Source organism: Colobus angolensis, unplaced genomic scaffold, assembly GCF_000951035.1.
Source record: "Colobus angolensis palliatus isolate OR3802 unplaced genomic scaffold, Cang.pa_1.0 Scaffold162, whole genome shotgun sequence".
Lineage (NCBI taxonomy): Eukaryota > Metazoa > Chordata > Mammalia > Primates > Cercopithecidae > Colobus > Colobus angolensis.
The window spans coordinates 2,505,412-2,524,555 of record NW_012114733.1 but is presented as its reverse complement, the minus strand read 5'-3'; the positions used below and the strand labels follow the sequence as shown (position 1 = coordinate 2,524,555).

At 44.2% G+C, this 19,144-nt stretch overlaps 1 protein-coding gene across 2 annotated transcripts; it reads right to left on the bottom strand.

The window, feature by feature from the left end:
• Window positions 1-15,196: 15,196 nt before the first annotated feature.
• TMEM261 (transmembrane protein 261) lies at window positions 15,197-18,756 on the bottom strand. 2 transcript variants are annotated; one of them, XM_011937291.1, is made up of 3 exons: window positions 18,153-18,756; window positions 16,263-17,346; window positions 15,197-16,228 (listed from the first exon to the last, which is right to left on the bottom strand). In XM_011937291.1, exons 1-2 carry the CDS (start codon window positions 18,742-18,744, stop codon window positions 17,282-17,284), a joined length of 657 nt encoding a protein of 218 aa, XP_011792681.1. In that variant the 5' UTR covers window positions 18,745-18,756; the 3' UTR covers window positions 15,197-16,228; window positions 16,263-17,281. The 2 variants fall into 2 exon arrangements, with proteins under 2 accessions (XP_011792681.1, XP_011792680.1); XM_011937290.1 differs by having other exon boundaries at window positions 16,263-18,756.
• Window positions 18,757-19,144: the final 388 nt, after the last annotated feature.

Genomic DNA, 19,144 nt, shown 5'->3' with positions numbered 1-19,144 from the left:
TGATGTTTATTTGAGGATCAGTATCACAGCAGTGTTTCTGAAGAGCTAAACTGGTTGCAGAGAAGAAACAGTCTCTAATATTTCACAGAAGACCCTGGATTTGGAATGTCTAACAGCACCAGGCGATGTGCAACTCCATTTTCTTTTTCTTTTCCTTTCTTTCTTCTTTTTTTTTTTTTTTGAGATGGAATCTCACTCAGTTGCCCAGGCTGGAGTGCAGTGGCACGATCTCAGCTCACTGCAACCTCTGTCTCCCAGGCTCAAGCCATTCTCCTGCCTCAACCTCCTGAGTAGCTGGGATTACAGGCACCCGCCTCCATGCCTGGCTAATTTTTGTATTTTTAGTAGAGATGGGGTTTCACCATGTTGGTCAGGCTGGTCTTGAACTCCTGACCTCAGGTGATCCACCCACCTCAGCCTCCCAAAGTGCTGGGATTACAGGCATGAGCCACCACGCCCAGCCTGTAACTCTATTTTCTAAGAGTTGCACTGCATACTTTTGAAAAGGTTCAACTGGATGAGAGAAGTGGGTAACACCAACTGGTAAAGTTTTATAAACTGTTTAAAAGACTTACATATCCAGTTATCCTATTTGATCTTCATTAAAAAGCTGTGAGATGGGCAAGACAGGTAAGATCACCTGTTTTCCAGCTGAGGAACCAGACACGCATAAATGGCAGTGATTGTGTCCAATGCAGGGGCTTCATTCAGAACTTGTGCCAAAGGAAAGTATGTCAGTCTCACAATCAACTTGGTGAAATAAGTGTCAAGCACAGCAGGAAGCTAGAGCTGCTGTCAATTGCCCTCCTCCCCCTCAGCCATGGATATATTTAAACCCAGCAATAATAAAACAGACTGGCAGCTGGCACTTGCATAGTGCCAACTCTGGAGCCCCTCAGAAGAAAACTTTTTTTCTAGACAGATTTTTTCTCTTTTTTATTATGCATTTGCTATTTATTTTAAAGTTATATTTCTAAGTGGAACATTTTAAAGTTAGAAAACGGGATGAACTGAGCCAAACTGCAAACAAAAACATGCCTTGAGCAATGTGCAGGTTTTTAATTTGTTTACATTCTGCCTTCCCGGCGTCTGCTCGCGATGTTTCATGTGACCAACAGCACCCAATGGCAGACAGGAGTACACCAGCCCCCGCACACATCCGGATCCTGAGTTCTCAGTCAGCGAGCAAGAGGACTGATGACACGTTCAACTATTAAAACAAAGATGCTGGTGAGCATTTATTTACTGCTTAGTACATCACAGTCACTAAATACCCATTCAGTTCCCACAAAATATGGTGGGTAGGGCAGTGCACATTTTATAAATTAGGAAACTGAGGCTCAGAGAAGTTCACTTGTTTAGGGACAGCTTCCTGATTCAAACAGCATCACTATTGCCTGAATCACTCTAGTCCCTCTGAACCTCAGGCTTCCAAAACACAGTCAATGTGTTTCCTTCTGAGGGAGACAAACTGAATTTGTGTTGCTTTAGGAGAGGTCCAAACCTCTGCTTCCTACCCAGAAGATTGCAATAGACACATCTCATTGAATTCTTTGAGAACCAGTATGACGAGTATCCTGCAAAGGTGTTGCATATCTAAGCTCATATGATTAAATCTGTTGCTTCCTAGGTGACTGCACAGTCCCTGAACCATATGAAACTACCTCCATCTTTTCATCTGTAAAATGGGAACTATGGAAGATGATCGACCTTTTCTCCTGGGTTACTGTAAAGTCAAGTGTATAAATGAGTGAAAGTGCCTTGTTGATTAAATGGGATTAGCATAATTTTCATCATCTAAAAGAGAATGCCACCAGAAGTTCTAGCATCTCCTTACTCAGCCACAGTAAAGCTTACTTGGGACTTTAGTTGCCTCTCCCTGTTACTTCTATTAGGTTGGTGCAAAAGTAATTGCAGTTGTTGCCATTGAAAGTAAAGGCAAAACCACAATTACTTTTGCACCAGTCTAATAAGTACAGACAAAGGAACAAATGGGTCTGTAGAGCGGAACCCATAGAGAAAGGATCATGTTTTCACTAAATCATGAGGTGGGGCAAATCTGCTGGTGCTGCCAACATGTGCCAATGTGTCTCTCAGCTTGCTCCATCACTAGCAGGTGTTCACAGGCTGGTGAGAATGGAGAGTGAGCTTTCCCCCCAATTTGCTTGTCTTTCACTTGTCAAGGCTTTTGACAGGCATTTTGCAGTTCTCTGTCACACAGTTCTAAGCATGGCTGCACAGCATGCTGCTTAAAGCAACCCCAAGCCATGGAACTCTGAAAATTCCTCGAGTTTCTGTTTGATGGAATGCCCAAAGTGTGAGTGTTAGTAGCCCATCCTCTTGACATGGGTCTGCTTCATTCATCCTCCTGATAGGTGGGCTATCAACTCACCTAAGGATAGGTCAAAAGATTCTCACTGGTGATTGGGCTTTGCTGTGGGTTAGATGTCAGATTTGATTTTTGTGCCTGTTTAAGAATGAAAATATCCCTTTTCCTTGCTCCCATGTGCCCTGTGTAGAATACTTATTTATATCACAATCACCTTTTAGAGTGTCTGTCTCCCAAACTAGGCTATCAACTTCTGGGAGCAGGGGCCCTAGAATATTCTTAACATACCTGGCAGAGTGCCTGGTGTTAAATGGTAAACTTTGACACATTAAGATTTTAGAGTTTATTTGAGTAGACAGCAATTGATGAATTAGGCAGTGCCAAACCATTACTAGTGTAGGCTCTACCTAGGGGGAACAAGAGGCAAATGTTTACTAGGTGTTCAGGGAAGAAAGACAAAGAAATCACTTGATTGGTTAAAGTGGAAAGTCCCTAGTTAGAGGTTAGTTGGCAGTTGCTGATTGGTTAAGCTTCAGTTTCATTTTGCTGGCATATGATCAGTCACACTTATCTGAGTTTCTGTTTGCTTACATAGGAACCCAAAGTGCTGGAGCTGTCTCAGCCTAATGGCCTCCCAATTACTTATTTTAACACTGGAATAAAACAAGGGCTAATAAATGCTTGTTGAACTGAATCAATACAATGTGTGTGAGGTACCTGAAAATGGCAGTTTCCTTGAAGGAAATAAGACCAGATTTCTTCTGGTCGTTGAAAACTTTGTTGATGGTAACAGGATCAGACAGAATCCAGGGCTTTCGCTAGGTCTGGCTTAGTGGCCATTTCTGTCGTTGACCATTATAATGATGAAGCCACCTGTGGGCTTTATTATGCCCACTCAGCTTCACATATAAGTGCACGCCATTTGAAAAATACATATTATTTAATACCTCCAGGCACAAGAAATAATGTGTATGTTTACTGGTTTGTTTTGCCTATTCACTGATAGCATCTTTCCCTTTGCTAAGGGTTATTTTAGACACAGCCTACACAATATAAAGTGTTTTTTTTTTTTTTTTTGAGACGGAGTCTCGCTCTGTCGCCCAGGCTGGAGTGCAGTGGCCAGATCTCAGCTCACTGCAAGCTCCGCCTCCCGGGTTTACGCCATTCTCCTGCCTCAGCCTCCCGAGTAGCTGGGACTACAGGCGCCCGCCACCTCGCCCGGCTAGTTTTTTGTATTTTTTTAGTAGAGATGGGGTTTCACCATGTTAGCCAGGATGGTCTCGATCTCCTGACCTCGTGATCCGCCCGTCTCGGCCTCCCAAAGTGCTGGGATTACAGGCTTGAGCCACCGCGCCCGGCCCAATATATAGTGTTTAATTCACATCACTAAACTGGTATTATGAAGAGTGAAACTGAAGGAAGTATTTTCCTATTTAGGCTGTTTGGAAATAGAAAGGGACCACACACACATGCACACCATCACACCACCACCAATCCCAACCTTTTCTTTGACTTCCCATATTTCTTTTGAATGTCTGGGCAGTTATGCAGGCTAGGAGAGGTGCCGGGTTCATGATTGTGCCAAATATCCTACTTGGGGTCAGGTTCCAGCCCACGCTGAGGTTCGAGGGGAGTGGACAAATGGGCAGATAGCTGAAAGAATACTCGGGGGCCTGTAAACAGGTGAAATGTAGTTTTATTCAGCATTTCTCTCAGCAGCAGTTTACTCACACTAGCTCCCTCACACTGTCCACCTGGTCTCAGCTGCTTAGTCCAGTGGCTCCCACACACAGCTGTGCGGCCGGCTCCCTATTCAGGGTCAGCAGTTTAAGTCTGTCTCTCTCACTGGGCATAAGCGAGGTCTGTGTCCTAGCTTTTTCCTGTCCATCTGCAAAGATGGGCAGCTCTGGCTCTTTCTCTGGGTGCAAGCATGCCTTTACAATGTCAACAGGGAAATTATACTTTTTACAGGCAATAGTGGCTTAAAGCCAAGTGATGAGCCTTCCCTATGTTATGGCTATGGTGGTGAGCTTCTCTGTGTTATGTCTACATGGCTGTGATAACAAGTGGAGTTACACACCTGCACTCTAAACTCGCTGAGTCATTCTGGATGTTTACCTCAGGCTATCCTTGACCAAAGCACAGCCATGTTCCTTACACTCCACCCTGTAGGCCGAGGGAGACATAGGCCTTGGATACACAGGTTATACACATAAACTTCGGGTACAGAGGCTTGATATGCACACACAGGCTTTATATATAAGTTTTGGGCACATAGGTTTGATAAACAGGCTTGGCACATAGGCCTTACAGTCCACCCCCTAGGCTGAGGGAGTTCTTCTCGTGCAGATCTGTGCACACAGGGCAGCACCTTGGACCCATAGGCCACAGCAACAATACAGAGAGCAACAACCTACCACTAATATTCCTGATGTGCTACATGATTATTAAAGTCCAATGTAGGCCAGAGCCCCAGAGGTGCCCACTGTCTCTGCAGGGGTCTTCAGTAAGATGTTCAATCACCTTAATCTCCTGTGACACCCCTTGTAAGGCTGCTGTGTTATGGTGGTTGTCAGGGATAAATGTACAACACTGTGTCCCTACAAGGGCACAGGTGCCACCTTGGGCAGCTGTGACTATGTCTAAGGCCATCCAGTTTTGCTGCACACTTTCCTGATCTGATTAACCTTATTAGTTAGCAAAAGGAGAGCAACTTGGTGTAATTCAGGGCCTGAGCTGTGTGGTCTGCAAGGACTATAACTTGCATTTCTACAGTAATAATACCTGCTTCAGTGATAGTTATTATTAAGGCATAGAACCACTGGGGGCCCACCACACTCACAAAAAGTGGGAACATAGCACCTCCCAGTTATGCGGGTGACTAGGCAATGTGGGAAGCATGGTGACAGGGACATTGGGCCGCCCCCAGGTACAATGTCCAGTCCATTTGACTGTCAGATATGGCCATCCTGTGTCCCCACAGACCATAAGCTCCCAGGGATCATAAAGTCCACGGGGGCCTGGCCTTGATATGGCCACTTGTTCCACCACACCTTTGGTGTAGCGACACGTTATGTTTGCACAAACCTCAGCAGGCAACGATCCCACAGTGATTTTACTCCATTGCTGGTCTAAACATCATGGTACCTGTAATGCGGGAACCACATGTTCTCCCATTAGCCAGCCCCATCCATCATGGACACTACATGTCAGCCAGGGGGCAGGCTTGCCATGGGTTTTGTGGCACTCCCTGTCCAAAACTCGCCGTATTGCCTCCCACCTGTTGTTCATGGGACCTCAAGTCTCTAGCCATGCCCAGTTCTTCACAGAAACTGGATGCATGTGCTGTCTGCAGCTGCTGCTGGAAGGGTGGTACAGATCCAACAGTCGGAGACATTGGTCACCTCGGTGTAGGTCTGGGCCCAGTCCATGATGCTGTTGGACATGCCAACCTACAGCCAGAATGACAAAGCAAACACAAGTACTAACAAGGGTAAATCATGTTCCTTAGGCCAAATACAAGCCAACTTTTATCTCTAGCTAACAGTGCAGCTGCCAAGGGCTTCTGCCCTGGGCAATGGTACCAAATCTTATCAGCTCTCCATGGTTCTTTTGGGTCCTGTACCCATGCCAAAGTCATAGCGGAACTTATGATAGGCCACACAGATAGTATGTATGTGCCCCGGAGAAGGATCCCTTCCCCGGCTGTTTCCCTATGAATGGTTAATTGTGGAGGCCAGACATTAAACACCCAAGGAGTAACATGTAAATTACACTGCAGACCCTCCCCACAGCGGGCTACAATAGCCAACCATCTGCAATGAGGGGCTTGGAGGGTCCATGGACAAAACCACGGTTATCTGTTTCCCTACCTTTAGGGGTGTTGGGGCAGGCAATAACAGATTATGATTTGTCCTCATACCCGGTTGGAAGAAGTCATCTTTCCTCTCATAGATCTGGCCACATGGCCTGGCCCTACATGGGTCAGTGACTAACTAGCTAATTCTGTAAGTTTCAGGGGTTAACCACAAGGTTAAGCCTCAATAAACTGCCCAGCTATTGCTGCAGATTACCATAGGTGTTACCTCCTTGGTGACCATTATCTACACTGCCCTGAGTTTAACTTATTAGCTGCTTTGCCCACACTTGGTATCAAACCATATCGTGACAGTACAAGGCTGGACTGCAGCAGCCATCTAGGCAGCAGCAGTACTCTGGCTAGAACTATTTGTATAACGTGTCATTAGGAATGGGAGTACACCCTTTCTTAAACAGTGATGGCTCAGGGTCTAAGGGTGCCATACGCCCCATAGCCTTATGTTACATTAGGACTACAGGCCCTAAAACCTCTTGTAACTTTGCTGCTAAGGGACTTGTACTTATAGTATTCTGCTGTTCTAAGTAGGCACCCCACTTTGCTAAAGTGGATGTCTGTGCTGTCCCAGTCTCGGGGATTGTTACCCATGAGCATATCCACTTTGCTATTGGGTAAGTCCTCTGCATGACTATAGCCCATCCTGCAGTGCTCTTATGAGCCTGAAGGGCAGCACATGCAGTTACTAACTGCTTTCCCAGTCTGGGGGGTGGTTATCTATGAACACACCCATCCCGCTATTACTGATCGCTTCTCTATTAAGGAATAGCAGAGCTCAGCTCCTGTCCATAGTTGGGACCAGAAACCTATTGGCATATTCAGGTGCTCTGTGCACTGCTATGGACCCTAACTGAAATTATCCATGGTCACATGCACATTTACGTTAAATGTGCACCCCTGGTCAACTACCCTTAGGGTTTGTGCCTGCTAAATAGCCTGCTTGGCTACCAGACATGCTGTGTCAGCTTCATCATCCCAATCCCAGGCAAGAGGGTCATTGCTGCTTCTAAACCTGCAACAGAATCAGAGGTTAGCATAACATCATCAATAAGATCATGACACATGGTGGGGCTATGCATATAGCCCTGCAGCAACATTGTAAAAGTCCATTGTTGCCCTCCCGTGAGGGCAAACTCTTCCTGGCTCTCTGGATCGATGTCAATGGAGGAGAATGCATTAGCCAAGTCCCATCACAAAGTGCTACTGTCCCAGTTCCATTGTCAAGTCCATCAAGTCCTTGATGGAAGGTCCAGCTGCATGCAGAGGGGGTGTTACTTATTTCAGTTCCCAATAATCCACTGCCATCTGCAAGTCCCATCAGGCTTTCTGACTGGCCATACCAGGGAATTGTAGGGGATATGGGTGCCACACACTATTTGCATCTCCTCTAACCTCTTAATAGTCTTAGTTTTCTCTGGCAAATGGTCTTGACGAGTGGAGGTAACCCATCAGGGTTGTGGCAGAACTTGGGCTTGGTGATGTGTATGTCCACACAGTACCAGCTTTACTACATGAATTCTTAGTCTGAATTCTCCAGCCGCAGTGTGTCAATCCAGACCATGAAAAAGGTCCACTCCCAAAATATATTCAGGTGTGGGAGAAACATACACAGTGCACAGGTCGGGAGCCAAGCGGCCAATGCCAAGATGCAGAGACACAGGTTTCACCTTCACTGACCAGCCCCCATAACCGTCAATAAATGCAGCTTTGCCCAGAAACTTATCTGGGTTTCCATAAACTAGACTGCAGTCTGCACCAGTATCTACCAGTGCTAGGACCCGCTGTACATTAGTGGGGGACCAGTGGATTGCCAGCTCCACATAGAGCCTGCAGTTGTCTGGTACCCTCCGCTCGCTGATCCAGGCACCTCAGCCAGTTCTCTAATCAAACCTGTCTGCAAATAGTCCTTGAGTTGCAGCATCCGGGTGGGAGTAGGTTGAACAACATTGCTTCACTGTCCCTCTTTAGGCATTCTCTGAAATTGCTGGCTCTGGTGACAGTTGCCTTCATAGAACCAACAGCATTCCATTGGGTTACCTGTCAATTTTCTCCCGAGCAACCCTAGCTGCAATTAAATCAATCCACAGCTGCAGGCAGTTCACCTGCTGGGGTCCCTTCTCATCCTGTGGGGTGGTTACTCGCAGAGGGGCACTGTTCCCTGCTTTATGGCACAGATTCCTAAGTCCCGCCAATGGCTTTCTGTCTCCCCGAGGGCTGCCATAGCATTAGTCACTTCATGTATGCGGCGGCCCACATACAGTGTGAGAACAGCAGCTAGAGAGCCAAAAGCACTCTGGGGCACTGAGCCCAGCACAAGATCCCTCATGTGGGAGGTAAAGCTTTCATCATCTGGCCTCCGGGTATTCAGATCAAACATAGCTTGCCACATGCCCATCTTCTGGAGTATCTGCACCAAATCAGTATATGATTGCCATTTACTTACTGTTTCTGGTATCTTTTTGGCATCATTCCAAACAGTCCGTATGGCTGCCATTAGCCACTCAATTAATGTGTGGTCACCTTGTCCTCGTGCCAACCATCGGCGTGGCTGCAGTCGCTGATGAAAGGAGGGATGAGTTGTGATAGCAGCCAGCTTCTCCATCTCAGAGGCAGAGCAAGAAATGTTATCAGCTCCTTTGTCCTGGAGATGGAGCATTCGGGTAGGGAAGGGTTCCCCTGGGTGCAGCCTGCACTGTTGACTTAACTGCTGCAACTCAGTGCAGGTATAAGCACTATAAGAGATGTGTTCTACCACTATAGGGGGTCCCTGGGCCCTCCCCTGGGGTCCTATCAGCTGCTTATGTTCTACCTTTTGATGGATCACAGGGTGAGCCCACAGTCGAGGAGCCTCCTTCTCTTTGGCATCAGACCAAACGAGTGTCCAGCCAGGAGGACGGGCTTAAGGTCACGCCAACAGCTGTTGCTAAGTCCTGTTTCAGGCTGTTTATCTGGGCCTCCAAGTGCCCTGCTTGTGCCTGGAGGTCCCCCATCCTCAGGTCCTGCTCCACGCTGTGCACTTGGGCCCCTAGGCGGGCAGCTTGCACTGGAAGGTCACTTACCTGTGGGACTGAGCATGCACTTCCCTCAGTGCAGTCAGAAACACCCATCCAACTCTGCTGGCGAAGGTGCGTTCTTTCTCTGTGCTGTGTGCTTCCAGCTGCTTCAGTGCTTTCTCCACACTCATTGGAGACCTGTCCACTGCCTCCCCACATTTCCAATGGGCCACATCCAAGCAGCACCTCTTCCACTGGGTACCATAGCCCATGCTGCAAGATGTTAGGGAGTGGCTCTCTAGCTGCTGTTCTCACCCCGAATGTGGGGTGCCACATATATGAAGCGACTACTGCTGTGACAGCCCTCTGGGAGGCAGAAGGCCATTGGTGGGACTGGGAAACTTATGCCATAAAGAAGGGGAAGGTGCTCACTCCGCAGGTAACCACCCCATGAGGTAAGAAGGGGTCCCAGCAGCCAACCCAGGAGCCCTTAAGGGCTGAAGACACGCTCACTTCATCCTGCCAACGTTGCCAATTGTCAGGGTCATGACTATGCCAAATTTGCTGCTTGGGGTCAGGTTCCAGGTCATGCTGATGTTTGAGGGGAGTGGGTGGATGGTCAGACAGCTGAGAACACTCAGCATGGGCTGGAACCTGACCGTGAAAAAACACTCAGGGGGCCATAAGCAGGTGAAATGTAGTTTATTCAGCATTTCTCTCATCAGTACCTTACACTAGCTCTCTCACACTGTCCACCTTTTCTCAGCTGTTTAGTCCCGCAGCTCCCACACACAGCTAGACGGCCAGCTCTCCCTTTAGGGTCAGCAGCTTAACTCTTTCTCTCTGGGCATGAGCAAGCCGAGCTGTGTTCCGGCTCCCTCCTGTCCATCTGCGAAGATGGACAGCTCTGGTGCTCTCTTTCTCTGGGCGAGACTGCACCTGTACAGTGTCGACAGGGAAATTTTACAGACAATAGTGGCTTAGAGGCAAGTGACGAGCCTTCCCTATGTTATGGCTATGGTGGTGAGCTTCTCTATGTTATGTCTACATGGCTATGATAATGAGTGGAGTTATACACCTATACGCTAAACTCACTGAGTCTGGATGTTCATCTCTGCCTATCCTTGACCAAAGCACAGCCATGTTCCTTATAAGAGAGTAACCACACTTCATGCTGCCGGCATGATCTAATCAGGAAGGGGTCAGGAAAGACCTCTTCCCACCCAGTAGGATTGTTTGGTTGGCCAGGTGCACTAACTGAGGTGAAGACTGCTAAATTCCTGTGAAGCATCAGGCATTGCAGCTGCAAGATGTTAGGACTTGGCTGGGTAATAGTCTAATCTGCTGCAGCTTTGCAGGACACTGCAGGGTGCTATTTCAATTTTCTATCAATTCCTCATTGCTATCTCTGTCTTTTAGAATCTAAGAAAGTATATCTCCTTCTTTAAACAGAGATTATGGGAAGAGAGGACTTTAGTGCTGAAAGAGAACTTAGAAATTATCTAGTCTGATCTTCTGGCTTCATAGAGGGTAAAATTTATGTTGTTAAATGCTAAGCGACTTGCCCAAGAGCATACTAGGAGCTGGTGGCAGAACTAGGACTAGAAGCTGGGTTTCATGGCTTCAAACAGATCTTCTTTCCATTACTTTATAATTAAGATCCACTGTACAAAGGTCAGTCGGGTTCAGCTACGCCTTACGTTCACAAACTTTCTTAAGCCTGGAGGGCTTGTTAAAATACAAATTGGTGGGCTCTACCCCCAGGGCTTCTGATTCAGTAGTAAATGTCAATGGGCTGAGAATGTGGAAGTCTGATAAGTTATCAGGTAATGATGATGCTGTTAGTCCAGGCACCAAACCTTGATAACCACTGAAATACCCTAAAGTTACCAAATGGAACAAACATTTCTTTCTCTTCTCATTCATTTGTTCAGTTGTTTACTCACTCATTCATCAAATATTTATTGAACATCATCAACTGAAAGTGTCACATGTTGGTGCTGGGGATGGGAAACATGAAGATGACAAAAGCACAATTCTCTTCTTGAGGAGTTCACAATCACTGGGGAGGGACAGATGCATAATGGGCAAACATTTAAGTGCAGTGATAGAAGTCAGCACAAAGTTAATGGTTGCACCAGAATGAAAGTAACTGAAGTGGAAATATTTCACGGAAGGCTCCACCGGAAAGGCAACACTCAGTCTGTCTGGGCCTTGAAGGACAAGTGGGATTTCTCCATATAATGCAGGGACAAAATGATATTCCAGCTTAAAGGAATAGCATGTGTAAAGACATAAAGAATGACATTTTAGGGAGAACTGGTGTAAGTGGCAGAAACACAGGCTGTATGGAACAGATGTCAAGGAGTGGAAGACGATTAAGACAGAAAGTTATGGAGCTGAAGAAATGAAAGCCATTTCATGATCTGCCAAAGTGTTTGGGATTCATCTTGTATGCAGCAAAGATACTGAAGGGTTTTAAGCAGGAATATGTTTTCAAGTAGCCTGGGCTACAGTGGAGAGTAGATGAGAGGGTTTCCTGGAAGCAAGGAGGAATTAAGAATCTACTATTGCAATCTATATGAGAAATGATGATAACTGGCCCAAAACAATAGCAATGGGAATGGATAGAAGTGAGCATTAGAAAGTTAAAATAACCAGGGCTTGTTAACAGGTCAAAGTAAAGAACGAGAGTAAGGAGGGAGTCACAGATAATTCCATGGTTTCTAGCTTGGCCAGCTGATGAAGTGAAAAGACTATTAATACAGATAACAAATAAAGCAGAAATAGGCTGGAGGGAGATACTAAAGGTTCATTTGGGACATGTTGGGACTCTGATGTCTAAGGACAGACAAGAAGAGATGTCCTGCTGTGAATGGGAAATACCGTTCGAGGTTCAGGAGAATGGTACAATGTCAGGATAGAGACTGGGGTAATGGCTTCGAAGGGAATAAGCTTAGGGAGATGAGATGAATACTTTGTCCTGGATTAATATTTACATTGCTGTCACAGTGATAAGTGATATAATCTCAATTATAAAGAAGAGGAAACCAAGATATTAATGATACTAAGGGATAACCAGAAAAAAGTGAAAATCAAAATGCAAAATTTCTAATTTTGAAACTTGAATATTTTGAGAATGGATGCTAAGAAAATAACTTAGCATCCATTAGCAATATACGATTCTAATTAGTGTTCTTAGCTGAGCCACTACTGGTTCATTGGCTTGAGATCTTCTTTGGGCAAATTCTTAACTCCTTCAGGCCTCAGTCATCGAATCTGTAAAATAGGGTTGCTGAGGATTAAATAAAACAATTCAGATAAAACATTTAGCATATTTGGCATATAAAAAGTGTGCTGTAATTTTAAAAATATTTACTTATTAGTGGAACAACTGTGCTAGAAAGCAGAAAACAACTAAAAACACATTATTAAAACTATCCAAGAAAACCACCAGTAAAAGAACAAGTGAAATTAGTTCCTGGGAAGACAAATGCTATACAAATAAATGGCTTTTTCTTGCTACTTCCTGAATACAAAGAATGGTATTTAGTCTGACATGCCACCTACTATGACTACACCACAAAGCACCTCTAATTCCTTGTATTAGTTTTCTATTGCTGTGAAACAAAGTATCACAAACTCAGCAACTTAACACAAATTTATCTCAGTTCACATGACTGATACTCTGCTTAGGATCTTACCAGGCTGAAGCCAAGCCCCTGGTTGGTGCAGTGGTTCTTGGTTCTCACAGGGTCCTCTTGCATGTTCATAGGTCACAGGCAGCAATCCATTTCCTTGCAGTTGTAAAATTGAGGTCCTCATTTTCCTTCTGGCTGTCAGTTGGGGGCTGCTCTCAGCAACTTCAGGCTGCCTGCAGTTCTTTGCCACATGGCCCCCAGAGGCAGTTCACAACATAGATGTGAACTTACAGGCCAGCAAGGAAATTCTGGAGCACTAAATCCTTTTCCTGCTTCTAATCTGACTTCTGTCTCTGACTTCCAGACAGAGATTTATTGGGTTCATATGATTAGCCCTTCTGGATAATCCATTTTATAGTCAACTGATCTGGTACCTTAATTATACCTGCAAAATCCCTTCACAGCAGCACCTAGAATGGTGTTTGAATAACTGGGAGGTGTGTGTACCCCAAGGGGCTGGAGACAAGGACCATCTCAGGACCCTTCTACCACATTCCTGAAACACCTGCAAGTTCAGTCACAGGACTGAGCAGTGATTTTTAGCGGCATTGCTAGATTTAACATTTTACCCTTTGGCTATTTCTCTACACTCCATTTATATTTGAATGACAAGTTGCAAATACCTCAAAGTCCAAGAGATATGCATTTTAGAATGATGTGTAATTATGGGTCTTTCACCTTTAAGTCTGTGCCCCTAACACCTACATAATCATTGGGTCAAGCCAAGAATTTGTCACTTAAAAAAAAAAGAAAAAAAGGCCGGGTGCGGTGGCTCACACCTGTAATCCCAGCACTTTGGGAGGCCAAGGCAGGCGGATCACGAGGTCAGGAGATCGAGGCCATCCTGGCTAACACTGTGAAACCCTGTCTCTACTAAAAAATACAAAAAACAAAATTAGCCGGGTGTGGTGGTGGGCGCCTGTAGTCCCAGCTACTCGGGAGGTTGAGGCAGGAGAATGCCGTGAACCCGGGAGGCGGAGCTTGCAGTGAGCTGAGATCGCGCCACTGCACTCCAGCCTGGGCGACAGAACGAGACTCCGTCTCGAAAAAAATAGCAGTTTTTCAACTAAAATTGTTTACTATTGTTTAAGAAATGTCAGTTTGATCAATATAGTCCTGGCAATAAATCAGTTGAGGACAAGCCTGGTTTGAGGGGTATGTGAACACATATTTGCCCTGAACATATTTAATTAAAGAGCAGGTATTTTAGGTTGTCAAATCAACTGGTTTCTTTCAGGAGCCTCCTAGCTTAGACACAGCCAGGCTGAGAAACCATTAATCAAAAGGAGCAAGGAGCAAATGCTAAGCTGAGGGTGGAGTTGAAGTACAAATCATGGTTGAGATGCTTAACTTCCAGGGCCACCAGAAACAGCTGTCTCTGCACTGGTCTCAGCCAGGTACAACTCCAGGAACCTCAGAGACTGCTCTGCATCTGGGACGCTCCAGGGCTGCCAACAACAGCTGTCTCCGCAACTGGCCTAGGGAAAAAAAAAAGAGATCTCCCGTCCCCTTCCCCTATCTTACCCAGATCCTTGAGGGTCAATCTATACATGGGTCCTTTAATATGTTCATTTTGCTCGCTGATCACACTATTCCAGACTAGTCAATGCAATACATAATAAGAACAAATGATGGTGTGATGATGTCTTGAATATTTCGAGATACCAAAGTTTATACTCACTATATATAGGTTGAGCTAATGATATCTTGGGACACTGATAAAAGCCAGTGTTCACATGTATGTTCACATTCTGGTCTCTGGATCCCAAAGAAATGTGTAAGTGCATTTTAAATTACTTTTTGTACTTTTTCTCTTGTCTCCTTCTTTACTATAGGTAATGATGAGACTTTATAAACTCTCCTTTCCATGCTGTAAAGGGATTCTAAACTCTATAAATCATAGTTAAGCTGGTGTTCTTACATGACTGAGTTATAATCCATTGATTCTTAAGCCCATTTATCCTGCTTACTCCACCTCATCTTCAACAAAAGGAAAGATATTGGGGACACTAAGTGAACTCTCTGTATTGAAGGATTAAGGCGATGTCTCAGTCTCTGAAACCTGTCTGAGAAGATCAGACTCATCCCTAAAATAAACTAGGACGTCTGGGTTGGCACTGGCAGAAATGAAATTTTGAAGTATACTTCAAAAGAAAAAAAAAAACAAAACTTTTAACTACAAATGCAGATTTTCCTTTTGCTTCTTCCCACATTATAGACATGGTAGAACAATATTTTGCCCATACTTAGTTAAATTGTTCCAAGTTGGAAAGAACCAAACACAGACACTTTGGCATTATTAATGGTGAGCAGGCAGATTTATTCAGAAAAAGCTCAGATTCATACTTGTAAAAGTCTGAAAAAAAGATTAAAATGCTATTACAACACAGCTGACCCAAATAACACAAGTTTGAACTGTGCAGGTCCACTTATCTGTGGATTTTCTTCCACCTCTACCACTGAGACAGAAAGAACAGCTCCTCCTCCTCAGACAACTCAGTGTGAAGATGAAGATGAAGACCTTTAGGATGATTCACTTCTACTTAATGAATAGTGAATATATTACTTCCTTAATGTTTCCTTTTCTCTAGCTTCTTATAACAATACAGTATATAATACATACAGCACAAAAAATATGTGTTAATCAACTGCTTTATGTTATTGGTAAGGCTTCCAGTCAATGGCAGACTAACTATTACTTTGGGGAGTCAAGTTATATGCAGATTTTCCACTAAGCAAATGTTCAGCGCTCTTAACCCCTGTGTTGTTCAAGGGTCAACTGTACATATGTTTAAGAGTTACTGTTTACCCAGTAGATCAAGCCAAGACCAAGTTAGGTTTATGTGTTTTTGGCTTAACCTAAGAAAATGTTCAGACTAAAGCAGTCCATCAATAGAACAGACTGCCTTTTAAACCAGGGAACAACTTGTCTTTGTAGGTATTTTAGGTATATGAATGACCATATGTGATCTGCTTTGGGTCATCTATGGTCCCTTCCAACTTAAAACTTCTATATTCATGAACACTGCACAACTGAATCGTGAATTTCATATAAATAATATCTTGTTGCCTACTTTAGGTTTGAAATGTTTTCCTTCTCAATTGCATAGATATATATATAGCACCATCCCCACCATGAACTCTGATGTAGAAAACACAAGATTCTAAAGTCATCTGTGAGGCTAAACAGACTTAGGCACTTCCATATAATACTGCAAAAATCAACAGCCTTAAAGATACTACTTGCTCAACATGTCATTCCAAACACATAGACTATGATTAGCAGCTGAATTTAACAGTATCTTTCCGCTTTGAAAAACACTTTATATACCTTTACTTTCCGCTTTGAAAAACACTTTATATACCTTTACAAAGAAGCCATAGTATCTCAGGGTAGAAAAACCCAATAGGTAGAAAACATGGTCTTTTCTTAGAAATGAACTATGTAATTTTGAGTACTAATCTCAAAATCATTGCAGAAACTATCTAGTGCTTGTGGAAAAGGAATCAAAAGATTTTTTTTTTTTTTATTTTTAGCTAAAGGTTTTGAATTTTTCTTGTGACATTTAAGTCTTTTATTGTATGCTGATTTTTATGATTATCTGTTTCATAATGGTAATTCTTACCTCCATGAAAGGGAAGACTAGAACAAAAAGCTGACAAGACCAAGTTCTAGCTCCACCACCGACTTACTGAATGACCCTAGGCAAATCATGTAGGCTCTTTCTTGTGTTTTAAGGTTTACCTCCAATGAAGTAACTACCTCAGACTGGCTGTGAAGCTCTCATAAGGTGATGGATTTGAAAATGCCTTGCAAAGTATGAGCAGTTCATACACAGAAAGTTTCACGTACTTCTATACATTGCATGATGCCTATCCATGGTTAGGGTGATAACAGTTGTTGATCCAATTATGAAAGAAAGAAAAATAACTCTTTAAAATAGGGAAGTAAAATTAGCTAATTTTCCCATGGGTTTATCATTTACTCTATTCAAAAGTTTTAAAAATTATATTAACTATATAACTAAACATATTTATCTTTATTATATATGATATGCAATTATATAAGACATACTATTATATAATGTTTATATATAATGCTTAAACAATTATATTTAAATATAAATTATACTTTCCTTCCCCAGATAAGACAAAGAACTTGTTTACTTCTCTGAGGATTTATTGGTTCCTGTGAAACCTGTGAAGGTCACTAACACTCTATAGCCAGAGAATGACAACATATGATTGTCTTTTCAGTCTTGTAGTATCCACAGTAGTGATGTCTGTCCATGGACAAGTGTCTGTCCAGAACATCCATTAAACTCCATGCCTGCTCTGTGTGTCATGGGGACAGGGACAGAAGACAGATTCACTGGTGGTACTTTCAAGCAACGCGGTAGGCCTTCCCTTTGGGGTGTGCCATGACAACCATACCCCAGGTGGCAATGCCTAGAAAAAAACAACAATACCTTACCTTTATGCTGCATTTTAATTTACCAAGTGTTTCACATATACGCCATCTTATTTAACCCTCACAACACTTCTGGAGGAAATACTACCATTGTATCTTTCTTACAGGCAAGTGAAGCACAGAAAAAGAAAAAAAAAAATCAGGAAAAAAAAGAACATCCTGTAGGAGAATTTACCTATACAGAATCAAGAAGGTAACAGAGTTAGAAACCTAAAATTCTATTCACTGACAATCGGTTTGAAAGCTAAAAAGATCATGACGTTTTACTGATGACATCTTGACGATCACAGAACTGGGTTATGGGCGACATTACCCAGGTGTACCAAGTAGGTGAGCTTAGAACCCACGTCTAAAGATCTGGGATTCAAGGCAATTTTCTTAAATTACGGTCAAGTGCCCTCGCTCAGGCTTTCTCCAGGACCTGGAGAAGTATGGGCTTTGAGATCTGATATACCTGGGATCAAGTGACTGTCATTTCCCGACCATGAACACAATACTCCTCGTTGCCTCGGTTTGCTCCACAGTAAAATGAGAATACTATAATCATACCTACTTCTAACAGCTATTCTGAGAAATAAAAGGACTGAGCCTAATAAGGGTTCTCCAGAAATACTGATAAAAAAAAAAAAAGGCGTTCCAACAACTTCCTCTCCCGCCTTGTTTGAGGTGCCCCCACCACCTGACCAGCGCCAGCACCCCGCCTCCCCGCCCACGTGACTGCTCCCTTTCCTTCCTCTACCCCGCAAATACCCAACCCGCCCAAGTGCTGTGCCCTGATTCTCACTGATGCCGATGACCATCTTCGTAATGGTCCATGGACTCGGGGGATATCCCATCTTCATGGGTTTCCGTGCCTCCCAGTACACGTACCCGCCCGCTCCCATCAGCCCCAACCCAGAAAGCACGCGACAGCTCCAGCAAGTCTGCAACAAGCGGTGTTCTGCTGGGGAGGTCGGCGCTCCGGGTGTAGCTGGGGGCGCAGGCTTGGCGGGCGCGGCGGCGGTATCGGGAGGCGCATCGATCTTGGAGAACTCCAAAGGCTTGGACACCTGAGACCCCATGTTCTGGAACTCGGCCTCAACCTTGGGAGTCTTTGATTCAAACTGACGTAAAAGATGCACCGGAAAGCAGAGCGCCGGAAAGCAGAACGCCGGGACGCTTGCGCCCTGCGAGGAGGAAGCCTGAGGGCTGCTGGGAAATGAAGTTCCCCTCCGCCTCGGGGAAAAGGTGAAAGAATGCTGCCCTTTTTTGCTGGATTTCTCTGGCAGCAACAACCCCAGATGCGCTGGAGGCCAATTCCAACCCTCCTCCCCGCCGCCTCCCCACCGCCCCCCAACTCTTTTAGACATTCTGTAATCGCTACTCACTAAATGCATCACCTTTCAATCTCCTTAGAGAAGTCTGGGTCACTAAGTTTCTTGCCTTACATGAACTGCCAGACCTTGGGCATGTCGTATCTCCTATCCAGAGGCCTGTGAATCAAGGAGTTGGGTTTTATATGTACACAATCATGTCCTAGATACAGACATACCATAGATATATTGCAGGTGTGGTTCTAGACCACCACAATACAGCAAATATCTCAATAAAGCAAAACATGCAATTTTTTTTGGTTTCTCGGTGCATATGAAAGTTTTTTATACTGTAGTCTATTAAATGTGCAATAGCATTGTGTCTAAAAAACTGTATATATATCTTAATTAAAAAAAAAATCTTGCCAAAAAATGCTAACGATTACCTTAGCCTTCAGTAAGTACTAATTTTTTTTTTTTTTTT